Source organism: Diadema setosum, chromosome 17, assembly GCF_964275005.1.
Source record: "Diadema setosum chromosome 17, eeDiaSeto1, whole genome shotgun sequence".
Classification (NCBI taxonomy): domain Eukaryota; kingdom Metazoa; phylum Echinodermata; class Echinoidea; order Diadematoida; family Diadematidae; genus Diadema; species Diadema setosum.
In genome coordinates, this window is record NC_092701.1 from 26,804,640 (window position 1) to 26,827,368 (window position 22,729).

The 22,729-nt window shown below is 37.7% G+C and overlaps 2 protein-coding genes across 2 annotated transcripts; one reads left to right on the forward strand and one right to left on the reverse strand.

Annotated features, from left to right (window-relative positions):
• The first annotated feature begins 538 nt into the window (after positions 1-538).
• Positions 539-11,254, forward strand: LOC140240746 (MORN repeat-containing protein 5-like). The gene is made up of 5 exons (XM_072320511.1): positions 539-684; positions 6,591-6,738; positions 7,587-7,698; positions 8,353-8,484; positions 9,876-11,254. The coding sequence occupies exons 1-5, from the start codon at positions 638-640 to the stop codon at positions 9,959-9,961; spliced, it is 525 nt and encodes a 174-aa protein (XP_072176612.1). The 5' UTR covers positions 539-637; the 3' UTR covers positions 9,962-11,254.
• A 1,677-nt stretch (positions 11,255-12,931) lies between these two features.
• LOC140240569 (uncharacterized) lies at positions 12,932-22,185 on the reverse strand. Its single transcript, XM_072320331.1, has 3 exons — positions 22,078-22,185; positions 14,381-14,559; positions 12,932-13,085 (listed from the first exon to the last, which is right to left on the reverse strand). The coding sequence occupies exons 1-3, from the start codon at positions 22,183-22,185 to the stop codon at positions 12,932-12,934; spliced, it is 441 nt and encodes a 146-aa protein (XP_072176432.1).
• Between the last annotated feature and the right edge of the window lie 544 nt (positions 22,186-22,729).

Here is a 22,729-nt window from a genome sequence, read left to right on the forward strand (position 1 = left end):
GGGATGGTGGGATCTGGCTTGCAGATAGCATCTGAAGGGATTGAATTTGAGCCCTAATTGACAGCTAGCTCCCAAGCTCCGCAAAGAACTCGTGACAAATTTAACGTTAGGTCGGTCGGCCTTGCCGAACTTTGCTTGTTTTTATGTCACTACCACTGGCTGCTTCAGACATCTCCTCTTGATCCGGCGGAGTCGGCGTCCCTATGTACAGTATACCCAGTGCAATTGCAGTGTAGTGTGTAAACGTACATGTACCATTGATTATGTACGAGTATAGCACACGCACACGCACAGTTGGTACAACACAGCGCAGCGCTGGCATCGCCACTCACGCTAATTATGTACAACATAGGCAGTCTCCGAGAACAAGCATCAGACGCGCGCGCTATGAATCTCCGTTTCAGGTTGCTGTGTGTAATACTTGGCCGGTTGAACCACCGTGGATGTGTTTGCGAGTGCGTCGGACATCAGCTGGGTCAAAAGTCATGAAGAAACTGCACATGCGTGGAGTATGGACCTGACAACACTATCAACAACCGGCTATCTGCATCGTATTACGAAGACGTGACACAGAAAGTGCAAAAAAAGTACTTTAATTTTTATATTTGATCCGTCGAAAGAACGCAGTTGAAGGGAAATGGAGTACACGGGTAGCAGTTACGATGGGGATTATACTAATGGACGGTAAGCAACGGGTAGAGTAGAATTATTCGGTTTTAGGCAGTCCCGTACTACGGAGCAGACTCGATCGACGATCGACTCCATCTATTGCTCAACGCAAAACGATAATACGTAGTCCCATACGTACAACTTTGCGTTGCTCGTAGAGGGAGGGAGAGAAGAAAGAGAGAGAGAGAGAGAGAGAAAGTTGTGAGCTAGCTAGCCCTTGGCCTTGGGCCTACTTGTCTTGGATGTACATGTGCTCATGCTCATGCACAAATTCAACAGCGAGTCTTCCGGCTTTGTACCGTGTACGTATTAGGCAGTCCCATACAGAGATCCTCTCGCCGCAAAGTTTTCAAATTCGCCAAGGCTGACATTGACGGATTGAAAGCAAAGTTAGGAGCATTCACCACCACTTTTCTTACTAAGGCTGACACCAACTCCTTAGATGATAACTGGAGATGGTTCCGCACAACGGTGACTGACGCCATGGAACAGCACATCCCATCTTCTATGAAGAGCTCCAGGTTTAACTTACCCTGGTTTTCAAGATCTCTCAGGAGGCTCTCGAGAAGGAAACAAAGGGCTTTCTACGCAGCCAAATCCACCAATAACACAAGATGCTGGCAGCGATATCGTTCAATCAGGAAACAACTCCAGAAACAACTAAGAAAGGCAGAGCAAGACTACCTCTCTACTACAGTCTTTGACTCCCTGAAAGATGATCCCAAACGGTTCTGGAATTTCATTAAAAGCAGGCGTCGGGATGCATGTGGGATTGCTGCTCTGTGGAATGGGAATCAACTAGTTAGCTCAGCTGTTGACAAGGCTGAGGCACTTAGTAACCAGTACAAATCAATCTTCACTAGGGAACCCACACTCTCCTCCATGAATCCTCCCAAGGTACCAGGTAAAGAACTCCCTGATGCATCTCCACTAGTCTTCAACACCAGTGGAGTCATGAAAATACTCATGAAGTTATTACCACACAAATCACCAGGCCCTGATGGCATACACCCTTTCATCCTTCAGAAATGTGCATCGGAAGTCGCTCCTGTCCTGACTAAGATATTCAACCAGAGTCTCACTCAGGGCAGAATCCCATCAGATTGGGCAAGAGCCAACGTCACCGCAATCTTCAAAAAAGGATCCCGCACAGACCCTGCAAACTACAGACCGGTCTCACTAACATCGATTTGCTGCAAGGTGATGGAACATGTTATATATAGCCATGTCATTAATCACCTAGATTCGCATCATGCCCTCCATCACGCACAGCATGGATTCAGAGCCAAGCGGTCCTGCGAAACTCAATTACTTACCACAGTCCATAAGATCTGGGAAGCCAATGAGCACACTAAGCAAGTAGATGCAATTGTCCTCGACCTCGCTAAAGCATTTGACATGGTTCCCCATGAACGGCTTTTGCACAAACTGCGCCACTATGGGATTAAGGGACCATTACATAGCTGGATCTCTGCATTCCTTAAAAATAGAACACAGTCAGTGGTAGTACAAGGTTCATATTCCAAGCCTACAGAAGTGATCTCTGGGGTACCTCAGGGCACTGTGCTGGGCCCTCTACTTTTTCTTATGTATATCAACGACCTGCCAGATGGTTTGAAATCCAATGTCAGTCTTTTTGCGGATGACTGTGTGGTTTATCGGCCTGTCAAAACCCCATCAGATTGTAACTTGCTCCAGAAGGATCTCAAACTTTTGGAGAGATGGTCCTCCCGCTGGCTAATGTCCTTCAAACCAGACAAATGTAGTGTGATTAGGTTCTCCAGATGCAAGACCAAAATTGAGCGCACATACAGGCTCTGCGGTCAAGATCTCCAATCAGTCCACCAGCATAAGTACCTTGGAGTTACTCTGTCATGTGACATGAAGTGGAATACTCATGTGGACCACGCAGTATCTAAAGCTAATGGTATGATTGGTTTCCTACGTCGCAACCTGGGATCAGCCCCTCCAAAAGTGAAAATCCAAGCTTTTAAAAGTCTCGTCCGTCCCCATATTGAATACTGCAGTTCAGTATGGGATCCACATACCAAGAGCAATATTCAGAAAGTTGAAGCTGTACAAAGGCGAGCGGCACGGTTTATCCTTAACGATTATAAACGTGAAAGCTCTGTCACAGCCATGCTTGCATCCCTTCAACTCCCACCCCTCCAACAAAGAAGATTCATCAACAGGCAGGTCATGATGCACAAGATGATCCACAACAATGTAGATCTCTCTATTACGGATTACTTGGAATTTAAGAAACGAGACCCCTCCGTGTCTACAAGAAGATCTCACCCGCTCTCCCTTGAAGTTCCTTTTAGCAAGACAAACTGCTTCAAACAGTCTTTTTTCCCAAAATCTGCCAAAGATTGGAACTCCCTTCCCCACTCATTAATTTCCATCAAAGATTCAATGATATTTAAACAAAAGCTAAAGAGCGCACAGCTCGATTAGATACCGTTCCCTCACAGACCGCTACCAACGTTGAGTGATGTTCCGGATGGAGCTTTTCAACCGTGATACCGTGAAACCGTGAAACCGTATATGTGAGATTTCGCATTGTGATGCAGTGTGTGTGACTGTGTCAACTTGCGTGTGAGTGATAAAAGCTCTTTAGTCTTACGGTACGCCACATGCTTGCTCTTACGCCCTTCCCTGCGCGGCACGGCATGGTTGAGCACGAGCAGACCCTAGACAAACAGCAAGGTATGACGCGGCACATTTTTCAGCGGCCTTGTACCGGCATTGACATTGAATATGCATAGCGCGCATCCAAATTCTGGAGAGGCCAGCCAGCCAGATATTTGGGGATTTGTGAATTTTACAAATGTATTTAACAAAAATCAACATTAAGAAAAAGTAGTTTGATATACTTAACATACATTGTGGTAGATACAATTTTGTACAAGTGTGTGTATTATTTGAGTTGAACAAATATTGCAGAAAAGCTTAAGTGTCCAAAAACTGGTGGTTTTTCGATACTAAACTTGGCAAAATTGCGAAATGGGCCCAACCATGCACCACCGCCACCAGCATCGCACTGGTCATTGCAGCAGTGCAGTGTGTGCATGTGCATCCATGTGTGTTCAATGGTGTAGTAAGCAAGCAAGTCCAAGGTTAACATTTAGGGTAGTATAGGGTTGTGTATATATGCCGACTATGGTAAACTTAGCTAGTGGAGGAACATCAGAAAGTCTTTCCAAGAATGAAAAGAAGAAAAATTAAAGATCAATGGAAAGAAAAGATAAAGAAGGAAGGAACAGAACAGAAGGAAGCAACAGATTTGGAGAAATCATGGACTAGAAATGTGTTGTGTTACATCCACACTGCTGAGTACCCACAAACAATGTGTTTATACCCCAGGGCAATGCAGAGAAATGTAAGGTATAGCCCTGACTCTTACAGAAATGTTAGCTTTCATAAAATGTAGCTTTTATCGAATGCACTGAATCAGGAATATTTTGAGGTGTATAATTAGTTTGGAATGCACCAGTTGTTTTTGTGCAGTTTTGGTCACAAGCAAACAAGAACAAAAAATACTGACTCTTTGTTTAAGTTTGTTTTGGTGTTGATACCATCAAACCATTAAAAATTTCTATCCTTGTTCAGTAGCATCAATGAAAAGCATGGATTTACCGAGCAGTAAGTATGATATGTATCAAAATGCATTTATGCTATGTCAGTGGTAAAGGCAACAGTTGATTGGCACTAGCTTCATGTCTGCAATATGTGTGCAATGTATAATCTATTTAACAATGTCAAGGGCCAACTGGAAACATGCAGGTCAGGAAACCATTCCAGAATATCTTAAAAAAAAAAAAAAAACAGCAGCAAACAAACCAAAGAACATCTTACTGTATACTTTAACTTAACATAAAATGTGTCTTTAATTCTGTACCCTGTGAAGTCATTGTTAATGTCGGCCAATATCTTCATTTTGAATCAGCAATGGAAATTTGAGTTCTTTCTGCCAGTGACCATCATCATATCTAGGTCTGTCTGTGGCATTGAGTTATTTCATCACATTATTTTTCACTCTCCAAAATTTAGGCTCATTTAATCCATTTAACACACCACCAACTCCGTGCGTGTATTCAGAGACATGACGTCTGACAGGGGAGAGAGCTGCCGTTCTCTTTATTTATTTATTTTTCCAGGGCTCTAATGTCACTCAAGTGGTCATAATTGTATCAATTGAGTGTTTTATAAGAATACCACCCAAATTGTCTTTCCAGTATGTGGCAGCCCCACTGCTAGTGTTATGCTTGGTGATGTACTGTACGGCACAAGCTCTTAGCCCTGTCCCAAAGTTTGCCCAACCAGTGCTTTGTAAGATGTCTTCATGGTAGTGCACTTCTTCCCTACCCCTTCTTTTTCTTCAGACCTTCCCTGCTCTCTGTCAAATTTCATTCATCACTATAGCAATGTTTGTGACAATTGTAAATGCACTGATTTCTGAATCAATCTGCTCACTTCTTAGACAGTCTGACATGAAAAAAAAAAAGAAAGAAGAAAATCCATGGAACTGTGTTTATTTTCCTGTGTGTACATTTGATGTTTAAGGCATAGTCATCTTCAACATGCTGTAATATCCCTTTCCTCTCTCTATTTTTCTTCTCTCCCTCCCTCATGTACATGGTAAACTGTAGAATGAGTTGTATACAATGTAGTTCCTTGGTAGGTCTGTATTCTGTACTGCAGTGACCAAATCACCAAATAAACTGTCTGAGGCGCTTTGTTAGTAACAAGTCCTCTTTTTATACACATCCCTTCCTTGTACTCAATGCACCCTTGTAAAATGATTAAAGATTTAGACAAATACATAAATCAATAAGTGTGATTAAATCCTGAAACTTTCATATTTTCTTTAATTGAAAATTAAGCTTTAATGGCAGTGAAACCATATCCACTTCAAAAAATTCTGCTACTGAGAGCAACTGTATTCAAGATCAAATGAACATTGTTGAATAAATCAGTCAGAACAAATCTTAGATACAGTTTCCTGCAAAACAAATTACTTTTGAATGAAGTGCTGGTATGAAAATATAAAATTTATGACAGCAGCTCTTTTGAGTTGCTTTTAAGTAATCGGGTCAACGGAATAAAATTTATAGTTATATTTACTGTGCCTGGGGAGATTGAATTCTTATTACTTCCATCCATATTTTTTTATTTCCAGATAAATTTACAGTCAGAGAAAACGTGACAAAGAACTCTGAATACATCAAGCTGAAAACTTGGATGTGTAAATCCTTGTTATCAGTACATCTCATCATTGTTTCCCCCTCTGTTCTTTGGAAACACTCAAATACCGTATGTCCCCCCCCCCCCCAAATTACAACGGTATCCTCCACAACGATAACTTCAAATATAGTGAATCAATCCAAATACAATTTCAGGGTATGAAACTATAACTCATTGCCCACATCTTACAGAAACCCCCATTCAATTTGTTTCAGTGGTCAAAGAGAAATGAGGATTTTTGCAGAGCATATCAGGAATCCCTTCTCTCCAGATGCTGTCTATTGTGTTTACACATTGATATGCAGTTCCAAGAGCATCCAAGTGCTAAACTTGGAAGAATCAGACTCGTGACATGCTTTTACAACAATGCGCATTTCTCCGTGACTGCTCAACCAAACTGAATGGGGTTTACTGCAAAATAGAGCTAATATGTTATATTTCAAGACCCTGAAGTAGCATTTAGACGGTTTAATCATATTGGGTATTATCAAGGCAAAAATCTGATTGTATTTTTTTTTTTTGGGGGGGGGGGACATACTGTACAGATGGGAGGAAATTAGTTGTATGCTGTATTTCACTCACTGTGCCTCCTCTCCTTTTTCACTCTCTGTCCATCCAAATTGAGACGGGTCCGTCATTCCTCTTTACTTTTTCCTCTTCTTCCCCCGTGTCAGAATGGAAGGCAAAGGCAAGTACACCTTTCCCACGGACACCAAATACGAAGGGGACATGAAGGACGGCATGTTCCACGGCAAAGGGACCCTCTTCTTTCCCAATGGAAGCAAGTATGAGGCGACTTGGGAGAATGGTGTCGCTGTGGAGGTGAACACATGCTTTTGCCATTGATACTCAGAGTACTATCCTTTGTCTTGTGTCTTTTGCCACATATTATTAGTGAATATATACATAGTATATATAGTTAACAACAAAATTATTCATACCCTTGAGAAATTATTAGTTTTGAGCAGATTTCTTACAAGTGAAGGATGGAATGATGGTGATTGGGTGTTAACTTTTTACTCTTATTTGTCCTCTATAAATTGACAGTAATTCCAGATTCATCTCATTTGCATAACAATAGAAATGTTGAGATATAACACCCATATATATATGGGTATATATATATATATATATATATATATATATATATATATATATATATATATATATCCCTAGTTGGCACCTTAGGGAGACATATTCGGGGGAAGTGTCTTCATTAGGGAGACAACTGGTCATTAAGGAGACAATTTTCGTGTCTCCATTGCGTAAACTGCCATTGAACATGTATATAACAAATTTGCATATAAAACAAATGGAAATGTCTTCCAAATGACCCATCTAGGAGTATATATATATATATATATATATATATATATATATACACACATATAAAATGTAGATAGTCATCTTGTGCCAGCTGTAATTCGAATGATAGGTAGTGGAGTATACACCTGAAGTACATTGGTTAGAAGTAGAAGTACACACGTGCAATATTGTCATGTGTGGCAGTTTGATAGTCTGAACGATTTTGCGGCTTTGGCCCTGCTAACATAGCCTGGTACAGAGCTACCGAAATCGAGTCTGTAGCTGAGTCAGTCCAATATTTTTTATGTTTCTGTCATGCTTATATGTTAGTATATGACTATATTCATATGCCTGTATGTTTCTAGGGAAAATATACTTTTGCTGATGGCCTGGAGTATGATGAACCTGAATGGCTCTACTGCGACGGCTATGACAGAAGGTTCTACACAGAGATTTGCAATGGTCTCAAGCCGGCAGGTACAGATCCCGATGCAGTATTTCACGACTCTATGAACTGTTTTATTGTAGCTCACCGTGCAATCTCCCACCAGTGTTACGCTGTGTTTACAATAGTTACTTGGTGTAGCACAGGGTTTAGACTCCTGTTTGTGATATGATCAGAGAAACATGTTGACTATGCCCTGTATTCTAGCGATGGTTACTTATTTTTTACAAGTTCACTGATATAACAATATGCCAAATATCCATTGCTACATGTAACTTTGCCTTTGAAAGGGATTATACTCATTTTCAATTCCATTGCTACAACATGTATGGTTCTCTGTCACAAGTCTAGCCACTTGTGAGATTCATCCAGATTTCGTAAAACTGTATGCTTGTAATATTTGGCGTACAGTGTATGCCAACGCCATCCATACTGTGGTTGATTTGTGCTTGGACCAGCATAGAGTCTTGTAGGGCATGCAATGTGGTTGTGTAAGTGAATGCTTTCTGTTATCTCGTGTAATTTGTACGTTATCCATAATGATGTACTGGTATTCAAGATGGGGACAAACTCTTGATGTTGCTAACTCCCTTGGATTACCTCAAGATTTGTTGCTTGTGAGTTGGTAGGTTGAACTCACCACCAGACACGTTTGTTCTGTTCATTCCCCTCCATGGCCTTTCCAGGACGATCACAGCTGACGAACCGCATCCCGCCACGAGACATCCCAGAGGGTTGCTATGATACGGGAGACGGGTTCTACAATCCAACATCCAGGGTCATAGTGGACTACAACCACAAGTTCCTTAGGAATGCCGGTGAGTGTCCATAATGTCACCAAGTTTTGTCCATTGGAACACAAATTTGAATTGAATTTGTCGTATAGTGTCAATGTCATTTGGACAACAGTAGCCCTGTTTTTTCTCTCTTTTTTGTATTCTTTTTTTTTTTAAACCAGCAAATGAAAACAATCTCCAATAGAAAGAGACTTACTGCTTGTTTAGATGATTACTGATATGGTGGGCATATTTTGCCAGTGGATTCATGGTTAGGAGATATTATCTGATTATCCAGAAAGATGTTATTCTTCCCCAGAACACCTTGATGGAAATTTAGCTGTGCAACATGAGATGAAAATGTGCATGGATAAATTCTTGCAATTAGTACTAATGTCATGCATAAGAATGATGTAACTTGTACACAGACTGCACTGTAGTGTAATTACTCTAACTGCATATATTGTGCCTGTGATGTATCAATGTAAATAAGGAAATTATGTGAAATTTAGTCGGACCAAGTAGCAAAAAAAAAAAAAAGGAGAGAGAGAGAAACACATCAATATTGACCAGTTTAATGATCTGTAAATCATCACTGTCTACCATCTTGTCCACTACTTGTTGGACAGTCAAAATTATTGTGTTCATGTTATGATATTACCTTCAAATTAGTACTTGACACAGTTACCGGAAAGAACCTGTTACTTTGATCTCAAACCAGCCCATTTCTTCTAAAATCTCCTTTGCTGTCTTACAAGCAGGGGCACCTAACCAAAAAGGATACATGTAGTTTCCCCAAATATATTTTTGGATTCAGCAAATGAAAAAAAGATTTCTTATGAAGCACGTCATGAAAGTTTGAGGAAAATTTGATGAGTTGTTCAAGAGTTGTGTAATTTCAAAATTTTGCTTAAAGTCATATGTCACACTCTCTAGATAAGAACTCTTCAAAAATCTGTTTTATTACAATGCTTAGAAAATGAGCAGAATTTTACAGAAATTCATTTTAATTTCCCGTACATGAAGAGAGCACTTGGCTTAGCTCCTTCAAAAGGCGTGAGGGGAAAAACCTGTTCTGAGCATGCGCAAAATGGCGTATCAAAGTTGATCTATACATGTTTATAGCTCATGTTGTTTGAGTTTTCACTATGCGTTCTGGGCTATCTTTACGTCCGCTCAATTTACGGCGTAGAAAGCTACTTCATGCACCGATCATATGGAGGTGCCATGTTATTTGCGTCTCTGCGTAGTCTAAAGCTACTTTACAGCACGACGCAGGGAGAGAAGAGATTGTCCAACGCACTCGTCTCAAACGTCCGCGCTGCAAATCTAAAGCTCCCTATTGTCAAATGTGTGTATCCAAAGCATTTGTTTCGTAATGGGCTGACCAGTTGTGTCACCATTGTTTGTTTTGTTTTTTTCTCTGTCATCAGACGACGACGAGCATGAGTGGATCATCAAGACGTGCCGGAAGGGATGGGACGAGATCGTGGGTTACCAGCCGAAGCCGGACTTATAGCGCCCTCTTGCACCGGAAACCACTTACACACACTATGCCCTAGGCTTGGAGAGACTTTTTTATTCACTATCCTCCACCACATCACACCTTCACTATCAAACTTTAATGCTCTGGTCCTGAAACAGAGATACGTATCATCAGACCATCAGGCATACTTTTTTCCCCAGTCTAGATAGGATTTGCATAAAATGTAATTTGTGTTCAGAGCAATACAAATTTTTTGCTTTCCCTTTAACCCGGCACAAGCCCTGCAACAAAACTTGATTTGGGTCACTATTTACAGAATAGGTCCCAAGTGCTGATTGACATGAGAGATGTTTTAAAGGTAACTACATTTCAGTTACTTCCTCAAGATATACTTATTTTCTGGAGTTTTTATTTTCGTTTTTATTGTTTTTTGTTTTGTTTTGTTTTGTATTTTTTGCTCAGATAGCTGTCAGCTGACAAATGAGTGCCAATAAAGATGCAGAAAATATTGCTTCTTGGTTAATTAGGTGTAATTTTCATCTTTGCTAATTCGCACAAAATCAGATTTTGTTAAACACACTATCTGCTGATAAAATTTAACAAGTTATATATTTAAAAAAAAAGAGAAAATTGATCTTGAATTTAGTGAGCACTCGTGTGACATATCAGCATATGCACTGAGAAATATCCTGGGAGGTCACATTAGGTTTAGTTTTAATATCAGTTGTCTCTGTCATGAACACAAAACATTATTGAGGCTGTATGTTTTTCTATTCATAAGAAAATGACTTATGTGCTGTCTGGGAACATTCGTAGGTGATCTTTTCATGATTGAGTGTTCCTTCTTCTAGAAACTTCTAGAAACTTCTAGAAACAGTCACCAGCAAAATGTTTTATTCTCGTACATATTCTGTAAGTGACATCAGTCGTGATATAGAATGCACCGTGAACCACGCCTTTAATATTTGTACATAGTAAGATTTATTTGTGATCCTGCTGTCGATGAATAATCTACATAGAAAATATACTGTGTAAATAGTGTATATTTATTGCAAAAGAAATAAAAGCATGTACAAAAAATTAATAATGATATGCGCCATCGATTTTTGTAATCTGTTGTTGAGTTCAGGTGTACAGGATGCAGATTGGAGGAATTCAAAAATCTCTTGATCAGACTGAGAGCAAAGGATGTGAGCCTAGAAGTGACGAGCATGATTGACAGATGTAAACTGGCCTAAATTTTCCCTTGAATGCCAACTTCTAACATTTGTATAGATGGTTCTTGAGACTTTGTTTTTCACACACCATTTTTAAGATCTCCTGTATACACCATATATTTAACAAGTCTATTTTTTTTTTTTTTTTTTTTGCAAATTGGGACTTCCTAACAATTTCATGAGCGGTTAAATTTCGCGGTTATAGAGTACAACAATGGATGGAGAAATGTATGCGTTCTTGTCGCATTGATGTCAGATTTGATCAGAGTTAATATATTTTTGCACATTGTTAGATTGGCGAATAGCTCCTGACTTGAGCAAATAAAACCTTGTGAAATATACGGTGTATTCAGTACCAGAACACTCCTCTGATGCTGTTACCAATGGCCTGATGGGTACAGGTATATTGCCCTGTTGTAAAGTGAAAAAATACAAACGGTGATTACTCTGCCTACCTCATGATGTAAAGTGTACTCCCGTTATAACGAACACAATTATCACAAAATTCCTGTTAAAACAAAATGTGTATTCAGGTCCCTAGATTATCATCTACACATGGTGTGTATATCTTTACATACCTTATACAATGTATGTTCACTTATAACAACATTTTAATATAACAAAAGAAATGCCAGTCCTGAGGACCAGAGTTCAGTATAATGATTGTCGCCTTTTACCTGATTAGCGTAGACAAATCAAAACATACCCACTATCTCTCCATGTAACTGTATAATATGTGCATTTATCACTCTGAAGAATATATACAGTGGCACCTCGTTATGTAATGAGGCAGGATATAGCAAGGTACCATGGTACATTGTACCTTATACAACGAGGTACCGTAATTTGTGCAGGTCCCACTTCCTGTATGTTTCTTTTTATTTCATCCCTGATATTACAAGATACCCGATATAACAAGGAAATTTCAGTGGTTTCCAGCAACTCGTTATAACGAGGTTTCCCTGTACTGTACAGTACAAAGACAATTTACACTATATAAAAAAAAAAAAACTATGCATACGTACAATTTAACATGAAGTTTAGTTTATTACAGAGTACATAATCCACCTGTCGAGTTGTACCTACAATACTGGGGGTTTTTTTCCAGGTGGATTTTCATAGTAATACATGGTTGACAAGATTAGACTGAATGATACATGCAATATTATGATTGATTTCCAAGAAATTGCTGCGTGTTATTTTCCAGCGCGTATGCATAAATGCAAATCTATCATGTCAATGCAAGAAGACTGGAGAAAGGGGCAGACTACGAAAATGTACCACGCAACTTTCATTGTACACTGTATTTTACACTAGCTGTTTCAGCGATCTATTTCAGCGATCTATTTCAGGTATTGTTCATCAAAAAAAAAAAAAAAAAGAACAAATCACCTGGGGCAAATCCAATTTTGCATCATGTGTACATTCAAGTCAACAATCCTATTTGTTCATGATTGCATAAGGACCATTTATTAACATGAATAAAATCCTCGAGGTGTTCTGCTTTGTGGTGTGGGAAGTCGGAAATTTTGACAGGGGAAAGTTAACTCACCAACTAGCTTGAAATGCATTTGCAGTGTTGGATTTTCTGATTCATTTATATGATATGTCTTAGCAACCAACTGTCCACAGCGGCCACCTGTCTATAACGGCCACTTTTTGTCTCCCTTGGGTGGCTGCTATACACAGGTTTGACTGTAGTAACTTTATTTCTGGGGATGGGACGGTCGCGGGGAGCAATATTTCTTTTCCGGGGATGGGAGAAGGAAATGGAGAGGAAGACAAACTAATTTTGAACCAAAGTCTGCTGCTTTGTTGAGAGGCCGTTCAATTTCTCCACGTATTCCAGTCGCCATTTGAACTCGTCACGATCAGCCAGTAGGGCGCCCCCAGGAGTTCCAACCTGATGCGCAGGTACCGTGATAAGAAGCACCGTCGATCTACCCCGGAAAGAAAAACAAAACGACAACGATATAGACTCGTAAGATATCCGTAGGTCCCCTTCCTTCCGCTTTCGCCCATTGACAAAACAGAGCCTTCCACTAAGAGATGGTGCAGTTTGTTTGGGTGCGGAGATTCATATTCTAACTTTATGCGAGATGATTAGAAACCACCTATGAAATAATTATCATTAAACAGCATACAATAAAATTCTAACAGGAATTAAAAGTTTATTTGATGAAAAAGTGGTTTTGAAACGGCTGAGATATTTAAAACAAAGTAAAACAAAGTAATCCTAATTAGTGGTGGGTCCCACCTTTCATTAGGACGTCTTTGTTTCGCGGACATCTCAGCCATTTCAAAAAACCAATTTTCAACAAATAAACTTTGAATTCCTCTTAGAAGTGTATGCTCTTTCTTATTTCATATATTGTGTAAGAGGTTTCTCATTATCTCACAAAGAAGAGTTGGAAACCTGAAACCCCATATCTCGACCAAAAACTATGCCATCCTTGACTTTGTGTGGTTCGAGTGCAGACTGACACAGCAAATCCCATAGCATTTTATCCACTCTGTTTAAGTCCCTGGCGCAGAAAGGATTTATACCCCCTTCCTTCAATAACTAGCTATGACTATCTTCAGTAATCGGTCTGCGTAACCTTTGCATAGTAAGATAGGGTACAGTTTTTATCGGGCAAGGTGGTGATTTGAAAGGACGGAGTGGGCTTGGAAGACACGGATGCTGTAAAATTTGCGCTCTCAATTTACGGGAATCTCCGACTGAAATTACATCGTATTGAAATTCATGAATTAAGAAGGAGACTAATGGCTTCGATTTAAGTTTATGAAATTGATCCATGACTTCGTAAAATGTCACGGTAAGCTAACAACACAAACATGCCAAAATGATAGTGATCAAAATACACGATGCACCGAGACGTTCCAGTTTAAATCATGGATTGTAAAGTGACTGACCCAGCTCCGAAGAAATAGTGCAATGACTGTCACCTCAGAATCCATAAGTTTACCTGGTACACATGTACCTCGAAAAAGTGCATGACATATTTGATTTGTAGTCTACATCATGAAATTATCGAAGTCGATGAAAATGATAATGATAATATGTATGCCTATTAATAAACACTTATGCAGTGGTGCAACTAGTGGCTAAGCGGTCATTCTTTAATGGAGTACACACTCCTCCCCTAACCGTACATTGTACGTCATCAAACTTTCAACCAATCACTGACAGGACGAGAGAACTTTTAATGGTCCGCGCTCTCGTATGGTTTACCTCTCCGGTGGTAAGTCGAGCAGTCCCGTGATCTTAGCTGTGACTTTTTTGATGGCCTCGCGGTTGGCGTCGCGATCGAGCCAGGCCTCTGCATTGTAGATCTGGACCATCAACATGGGTTTGTGCAGGTCCGTTCCCGTGTGGATCCGCTGGTCCGTGTACAGGTTCAGGACCACACCCTGAAATTTTGAAGGTAATAAATGAAGGTACCAGGAATGTATATCACAATCAGGCATTGGTAAAGCATTTTCCATTCCCTTCATTTTCCTCATGCCATCGACATGTACCATGTAAAAATGTCACAATTTGGGGTCGTTATCGGTAATATCGATTCCGCTTTATGGAAACCCTCTCCACACAAATGAAAGCCTACATGTCTGCGCGCAAACATTTTGTTGAAGCACATTATTAAAGGGGAGATGTTCCGTATTCTTAAGGTTCGTTAATCCAAAAAATGAAATTAAGTTCGTTGATCCGAAAACGAAAAGAAGGTACGTATTAACGAACCTTCGTAATTATGAACCTTATTTAATTAATTTTCGGATTAACGAACCTTCGCAAAGACGAACTTTATTTTGTGTTTGGATTAACGAACCACTGAAATAACGAACCTTATTTCATTTTCGGAATAACGAACCTTGTTCGAAGTACCGGACCATCGGAATAACGAAATGTAACCCATTTAAAGTGTGTGTGTGTGTGTGTGTGGGGGGGGGGGGGGTTCTGACCTGTAAAGTCTTAAAATGACAAGAAAGGAATTTCGAATAAAAGAAGGTTTGTGTCGTAAAATGAAGAAAAACACTGCACCTCGTAGTGTTGGAAGAATCTGCATAAAGGCCTAAATTTCTCTTATAATTTGTCAGTAGACTACATGTGTCTTTTTTTTTTTTTTTTTTTTTTTTTTTTTTTTTTACTCTGTCGCATTTCTTTCCGTTCAGCGAACGATCATGACACATAAGACTATAAAAGTATATACAACCTCCAGATGCTGGAGTTATTAGATTCCTTGTGCCATATCGTTCCATTTCTCGGTGGACCCATAAAAATATAACACTCGTGGCTGCTATTTTTCATTGTTATGATTCGTATATCTCTATGTAACCATTCGTGCTGTTTTTGTTTTTGTTTTTTTTTTTTTTATTTGGAGGGGTGGGGGTGTTGTTGAAGGGGGGGGGGGGGGGCTGGAGAGAGTGATAATCTTCGACTTCATTTCCGGATCTGAGATTTCGACTGGTATACCTTATGGTAAAGAATAGAATTTCTAAGTTGTACAGCAACAAAACAACAACAAAAACCAAAAACAATACACTAGTTATGGAATGATTACAAGTCTATATATATATGTATATATATATATATATATATATATATATATATATAATGATAGTGATTATTATTATCATTATCATTATTATTACTACTACTACTATCATCATAATCATTATTATCATCATCACCATAATCAACATTTTTTTTTTATATAGCCCCGACGCAGGACTCCCTCGTAAAGCAGGCCTATATTATGTGGCTTTGAATAGAACTACCCTGTATGGATAAATAAATAAATAAATAAATAAATAAATAAATAAACAAATATACAGTATATATATATATATATATATATATATATATATATATATATATACATATATATATGTATATATATATATATATATATATATATATATATATATATATATATGTATATATATATATATATATATATACTGTATATTTGTTTATTTATTTATTTATTTATTTATTTATTTATCCATACAGGGTAGTTCTATTCAAAGCCACATAATATAGGCCTGCTTTACGAGGGAGTCCTGCGTCGGGGCTATATAAAAAAAAAATGTTGATTATGGTGATGATGATAATAATGATTATGATGATAGTAGTAGTAGTAATAATAATGATAATGATAATAATAATCACTATCATTATAACAATAATTACAGTAATGATATTGATGAGAACTATATAACAATGGAAGTAATGATGATAATGAAAATAATAAACAAAGAAGAAGAAAAAAACAGGCAGAAAAAGTAACATAGTTATATTGCATTCATCCCATTTCGCACTTTTTCGAAGCATTACGTGCTGTGGAAATTGTTTAATATATCTATGACAAAACATGAAAGAAGGATGAAAATTCTCGTTGGTTTTTATGATAAAGAATGCACACACTATTTGACCCCTGCCAAATTTACGGTAGAAACACAGATCGTTGTTAATTTTTAAAAAAAATATATTTTAATGTTTTATTTTATTTTATTTTATTTTTTTTAGTACGCTTGATATCTATCTATTAATGAAAAATTAGGGTCTTGCAATGCTTCGATACTTCAAACAAGGAAACTTAACTAAATAATTTCACAGGACTTTCACACTCATAATTGTTGCTCCCAATGAGTGCAGTATCAAAACCGAACATAATTATTATGTATCATTCATCAGGGGCCGCGGAACGGTGCTTTAGCACACAATGCTTTAACATACTATTACGCCCTGTCCTCCCCTCCCCCTCCCCCTCCTCCTCCCCCTCCCGCTCCCCTCCCCCTCCCCTTTTTTTTGATTTTGACGAGATTACAAGTACAAGTATGCGAGTGTCGGGTCGGACCCACGTTACGATTGCAGGCACCATTAAAATGTTCTGTCCTAGTCTTGAAACAGTGGACGCAAATGCGGGTTTGAGGATGTTAGAGCGAGTTCCTTTAAGCTCTGATCTTCGCTCCTCGTCAACGTTGACCTTATCACCCCGTCAAGCCTTTTGTAATGTAATACACAGGGTCTCGTCATGTTACAAGTATTTCATTCTCTCGCATTTTCTGTCACCTTTTTTTTTTTCGGCGGGTACGATTCATTTACTAACAAAACAAAACGGGTCATCTTGGTTTACTTTATATATATATATATATATATATATATATATATATATATACATATATATATATATATATATATTGTTATATAATGAAGAGCTTGCTTCCAAAAGACGCTAAATCCATCATTTTTTTTCAATGGATTTAGCGCCTATGAGAAGCAAGCTCTTTATATATATATATATATATATATATATATATATATATATATATGTATATATATACCAGAAACGAATGGTAAATCTCTCAAAATTTTTCACTTTACCTCTGTCGTTAAGTCATTCGTTGTCAGAAGAAAACTGTGTCTTAGATACTGTATATATAAGGAATTGTGTTTAGATTTTGATGTGCTGACAAAAAAAGCGCATCAGTATAATGTCCTAATCCAGTAATCACATCATGTGCTGTCTTCGTACAATTCTCGGTGAAATGGGCGGTCAGTTATCAAAGAAGGGCCTACTGACGTGAAGTACTATAATGTCTACAGGTGCTGATAGCCTTGCGGATACAATAACGTAATTCGCCATCATCATACGGTGTTGAACCCATCAAAATACTCGTCTCTAAATTCGTCAAAAAGAAAAGAAAAATCTCAGTTTTGCTGCTTCGTCTGTAAGACACCGTGCGCAGTATACAAGCCATTGTTATAACAGAAATGCATGGGAAATTAATGCAGTGGTATCAAATGAAATACCAGAAGTTATTTACTAGCCTATACATAGTGCAGGACTCAACGAGTAAGTGGTATTGGTAAGCATGATAATATGATTACAAGTGTTTGTTTGGTTTTTTTTGATTCTTCAATCAATAACGCCTCGTGAATTCTCATCTCAATGGATATATCATAGGGCCTACATCTTATTATCATTTCTTCTTCTTCTTTTTTTACGGGAACTTCAAAACTAGTGGGAGGTCCGCGTCCAGATTGTCTGACATAGCAAAGTCTTCTTAAAAGACTTCTAAGATTAAGATATCTCTTGTAAAGTTAATTGAACCTTTTGTTGTTACCTGCCCAAGGGCCAAACGTTAATGGGCCATTCTCCGATAAAGCGTGCAATTACCGTTGTGGAAATGACAAAAAATCAACATCAGAGATTTCATTAATTTTTCATCATTTCAGAAACTTCAATCCCTTAGGAATACAAAACAATCAATGGGTGATTTTTGAGAGCCCATACTTTTCCTAGAAACATTTCCAAACGTAGAGTCCTTTTTTTGCATAATCACTATTATTAAAACCAAATATCAGATACGTTACCAGAGGTAGCGTCACAAAACTGTTGATTGTCTGCTTATTTCTTGCTTTAAAATGGCAATGATAATGAAAAACTACGAGCTTAAACATCTACAAGCATCGTGGAAACATTTTGGAGTCAGCTTTGATCTAATCTGTAATAAGAATGATCGTAATCTATAAAATGAAGGCTAAATAAAAATCAAGAACATGTACATATTTCGGCTTGAAATATGTTTCCCTAATCTAACTTTTTACCTGCATTTGAATTACAACAATAATCTCATTGATTATGTATGCAACTTTATGAACAAGTATTATACCTCTCATAAATAGCAAATGCCAGGTAACATCTCTGTCAGATTAAATACATTTCGGATCGAAAGAAGAACGGTGTGTGGTAACGTATCTGACGCATCAGACGTTCCATTAGTATACAATTCTAAACCCAACACCAATCATGCCAATATATTCATTTTAACGTGTAAGAACATCACAATATGATTATTTTCGTTAAAACACCGCACTTCTAAACGTAAAAAAATGTTCTCGTCATCGATGGAAGATTAGATCATTCTTCAATAAAACTTTGAGATGTACGTAAAATACGAGTCAAGCAGGCACAATTCCACAATGCTTCTTTTCTGATATAGTTCCGAAATTTTGTTATTATGATACACGGAAGACGGTAAGAATGAAATTGGAAAAGATATAAGCAAGTGATAAATATAAATTCAAATTCCTTTGTTCCTGTCTGTAATAAACTAGGTCTGAAGAACCAATAAGCGATGGTAACGTATCTGACAAAGTATTTATGTTTATTGACATAATAAACTACCAATTTACATCAAACCCCGATCACTCAAACATATGATTCAAAAACCTGATGCAAAACGTTAGAAATTGTTAGACATCAAATCCTATCGATATTTTCAGAACATAAACCTGCAACGAAGGGAGTGATCTTGACTTTAACCATAATACTAACCCCATTTTATGTAAATAAGATGCAACATTATAATGAAAGGTAATAATGAAAGGTAGACCGTTCATGTAGTTGCGTTTGCTGTGAAGTTGAAAAAAAAAAAAGTGGGTACCAAAACTCAGCCTCTAAAGTCTTTTTATGTTATTGTGGAACATAACACGCACACATGCACACACAAACACAACAAAGCAGAAAGAAAATGAATTTGTAACATGTCTGACGGCACTTTTTGTAAATGCCACAATAAGTGATAGTACATTTCTGGTTTAGATGAGTATAGGTTTTAACCTTTTGCAAGATAATCGAAATCCACTTACACGAAATACTTTACAGCATATAACTCTATGAAGAATTAAGCATTTACTTCATGAAAACGGCCCCGAAGTGACTGAGATGTCCAAAATAAAGTACGAAAGAGATGTCCAAATAAAAGGAGATGAGCCACCACATTTTGTTTGAAACTTATTCTTTTACTTTATATTGGACATATCGGCCACTTCAAACCCGATTTTCTTCAAATAAACTCCTAATTCCTCTTAGAACTATCCTTTTAGCAGGTCATAACAAGAGAGCCCGTTGTAAACCGGTTAAATCCGCGCGCAAAAGCGCGGCGCGGATAACCTTTTATTTTGTTGGTAACGTATCTGACACTTTTGATGGTAACGCATCTGACGTGCCGTTACCGTTCTCATACTATTATCTACTAAAATATTCATTTTCTCAAAAAAATTTTGTTGTGTGATTAATCATTGCCTTAAGTATTCAAAAGTATCTGAGCTTCGTTTTTATTTACAGCATACTTTTTTCTAAATGAATCAAAGTTTAAGTAACGTATCTGATGTCAGCTTATCGTAACATGAGGCTTCCGCGGCTTCGGATCAGTATATTTATTTTGTAACAAGAGATTCAATAAATAAATCATGGTTCCATGTATGCGTTAGGTTGACTTTGTTTAACACACGAAATTACACTGCCATGCGGCATTTCTTTGATCTTCTCTCAAGAGTCAGAAAAAAGGGTAACGTATCTGACTGCGATTTGGCGACATGATATAAATTATCTCTTAGAAAAATATCAAAACATCATATTGTTATGTAATATTATTTTTCATTCAGGCACTCGAGGGGCAATGTAATGAGGTACAAAAGATTTGATCTGAATGATACGTTAACAAGTAACAACTTGTTATATGAACACTTCCTGTCCTGGCGACATGGGGTTTTTAGGGTTACATCAAACTTCGGATCGTATTTCTAATATTATTCCGGACGTCCCAATAGCTTTATAGGTATTCATTTTACAGGTCCGTCCTCTCAGATGAATTTAAGCAAAAAAAATTGATTTCTGAGGGACAAAATATCGATTTAAACTGTATAAACATGCTGGCGACACGAAAATCGCAGTTTTGCACGCTTTATCGGAGAATGGCCCGTATACAGCAATGTCAAATCTGTTATGAAAACATGCAACAAAAAATATATCTTGATGGAAGAAATATATGACTTTCATTTTGAAGCACATCAAATCAATGATTAAATTAGCATGGTTTTGCGACATCGAATCCGAAGAAAACGAAATAAAACGTGAGCAAGAGTCGCATTGCGTTCGTTATACGAAAGATGCTACAAATATTTTTTCAACTTATAGACGAAAGCTCAATAAAAATTATTCCTATATCAAAAGAAAAATTCTAAGCGTATTAAATAGGGTGTATCCAAACAAGAAGGCGAACGGTCTGTTGTTCATTTTTTTTTTTTTTTTTTAACGTGAGATATCCATGAATACGCGAAAACTCTTTATTGGAAATTTTTAAACAAAATGACAGGGTTCAAAAGGGAAATGATTAAAGAAAGGCAACATGTAGAAAACACCCTAAATACATAACATTCTTGCATGTATAAGCGGTTTATCTAACATCGCTATTCATCATTTTAACGTGTCTTTCATGATGAGGGATATAGGACAGGTGTCGTAAGTCGTCAGCGTCAGAGAAAATGTCAATTTTCATTATGTGGTTTTGTCTGATATATCACTGTTGGTGAAAACGTATAATTACATACATTTACGGAATCACAGTCAATACTTTCTGTTGGCCTAATTTATCGGTTTGTTACGATTCTGATCTTCTTAATGACAATAGTCAACCTGAATATGCGATATATATATATATATATATATATATATATATATACTGAAAGAAATTGGACTGAGGCGGACGTTGCTTTCGATATTAAGTCTCCCTTTTAATCAGTCGAGCTTTCGGCCTGTCATCAGGCCTTCATCAGGATCTACCAACAGAATAGTTATTATCTAAGTAATCTGATGTGTCATAATATAATGCAATAACATATAATGCCAATCTTCTGAAATATTACCGTAATTACTGAAATATTTCAGTATATGCTACCCACATTGAGGCACCGCGTACGTTTCGGAAGGGAATTATCTCTTGCACTATATATATATATATATATATATATATATATATATATATATATATATATATATATATATATATATTGGGTGGGAGGGGGTGGGGTGGGGTTGAATTTATGTATTTGTCTTTGTCTTTGTAATCAAGTGCACTCACCCGGGGATTCTTGTTGAGCAGACCGCAGAAAAACTCGGTCAGTTCGTCAAAGAAATTGGGCGGCACTCTCTCGGCCGGAAGGTTGGTGTACATTTCGATGCATGGCATGGCGAGCTACTGTATACCTTTAATGGTTCCTGTCAAGTTGAAGAAGAAGAAAACGAAAAAAGAAGGAAAGAGAAGAAGAAGAAAAAGAAAAAGGACGACGAAGAAGAAAATAAATAGAAGAAAGAGGAAAAAGTTGAGATGGTGATGATGATGACGATGATGATGATGAAAAAGAAGAAGAAAAAAGCAAAGATAAAAGGAGTAGAAAAATGGAAGGAAAATAAAAGAAGCGATAGGAAAAGAAGAATAAGGAGAAGACGAAGAAGATGACAAAGAAAATCAAGTTTTGTCGACAGTAGAACTTGTAAATCTTGCGCTGTATGATTGCCCATCATAAAAAGGAATCGTTCCACAATATATACATAAGTATGATCATTGTGCATGCAGAACGCTCAAGGTTTTGGAAGGTTGTGAGTTCAAAGCCCCAGCAATAGCATTAGTGACGCTTTGTAGGCTTACCTTTTGGTATAATAATGATTATAGCGCGTCTTCCAATCCACAGTAGTCATTCTGCTGAGGCTGTACATAAGGGACGTGGGTGATA

What these genes read in the sequence shown, in the direction of transcription:
- LOC140240746 (XM_072320511.1), top strand. Translation starts at nt 638, where the DNA reads ATGGAGTACACGGGTAGCAGTTACGATGGGGATTATACTAATGGACG. An exon ending in AGAATGGTGTCGCTGTGGAG is followed by an intron (nt 6,739 to 7,586) that starts GTGAACACATGC and finishes GTATGTTTCTAG; the next exon opens with GGAAAATATACTTTTGCTGA. An exon ending in CAATGGTCTCAAGCCGGCAG is followed by an intron (nt 7,699 to 8,352) that starts GTACAGATCCCG and finishes TGGCCTTTCCAG; the next exon opens with GACGATCACAGCTGACGAAC.
- LOC140240569 (XM_072320331.1), bottom strand. Translation starts at nt 22,185, where the DNA reads ATGCCATGCATCGAAATGTACACCAACCTTCCGGCCGAGAGAGTGCCG. An exon ending in TGCTCAACAAGAATCCCCGG is followed by an intron (nt 14,560 to 22,077) that starts GTGAGTGCACTT and finishes TCAAAATTTCAG; the next exon opens with GGTGTGGTCCTGAACCTGTA. An exon ending in CTCGACTTACCACCGGAGAG is followed by an intron (nt 13,086 to 14,380) that starts GTAAACCATACG and finishes TTTCCGGGGTAG; the next exon opens with ATCGACGGTGCTTCTTATCA.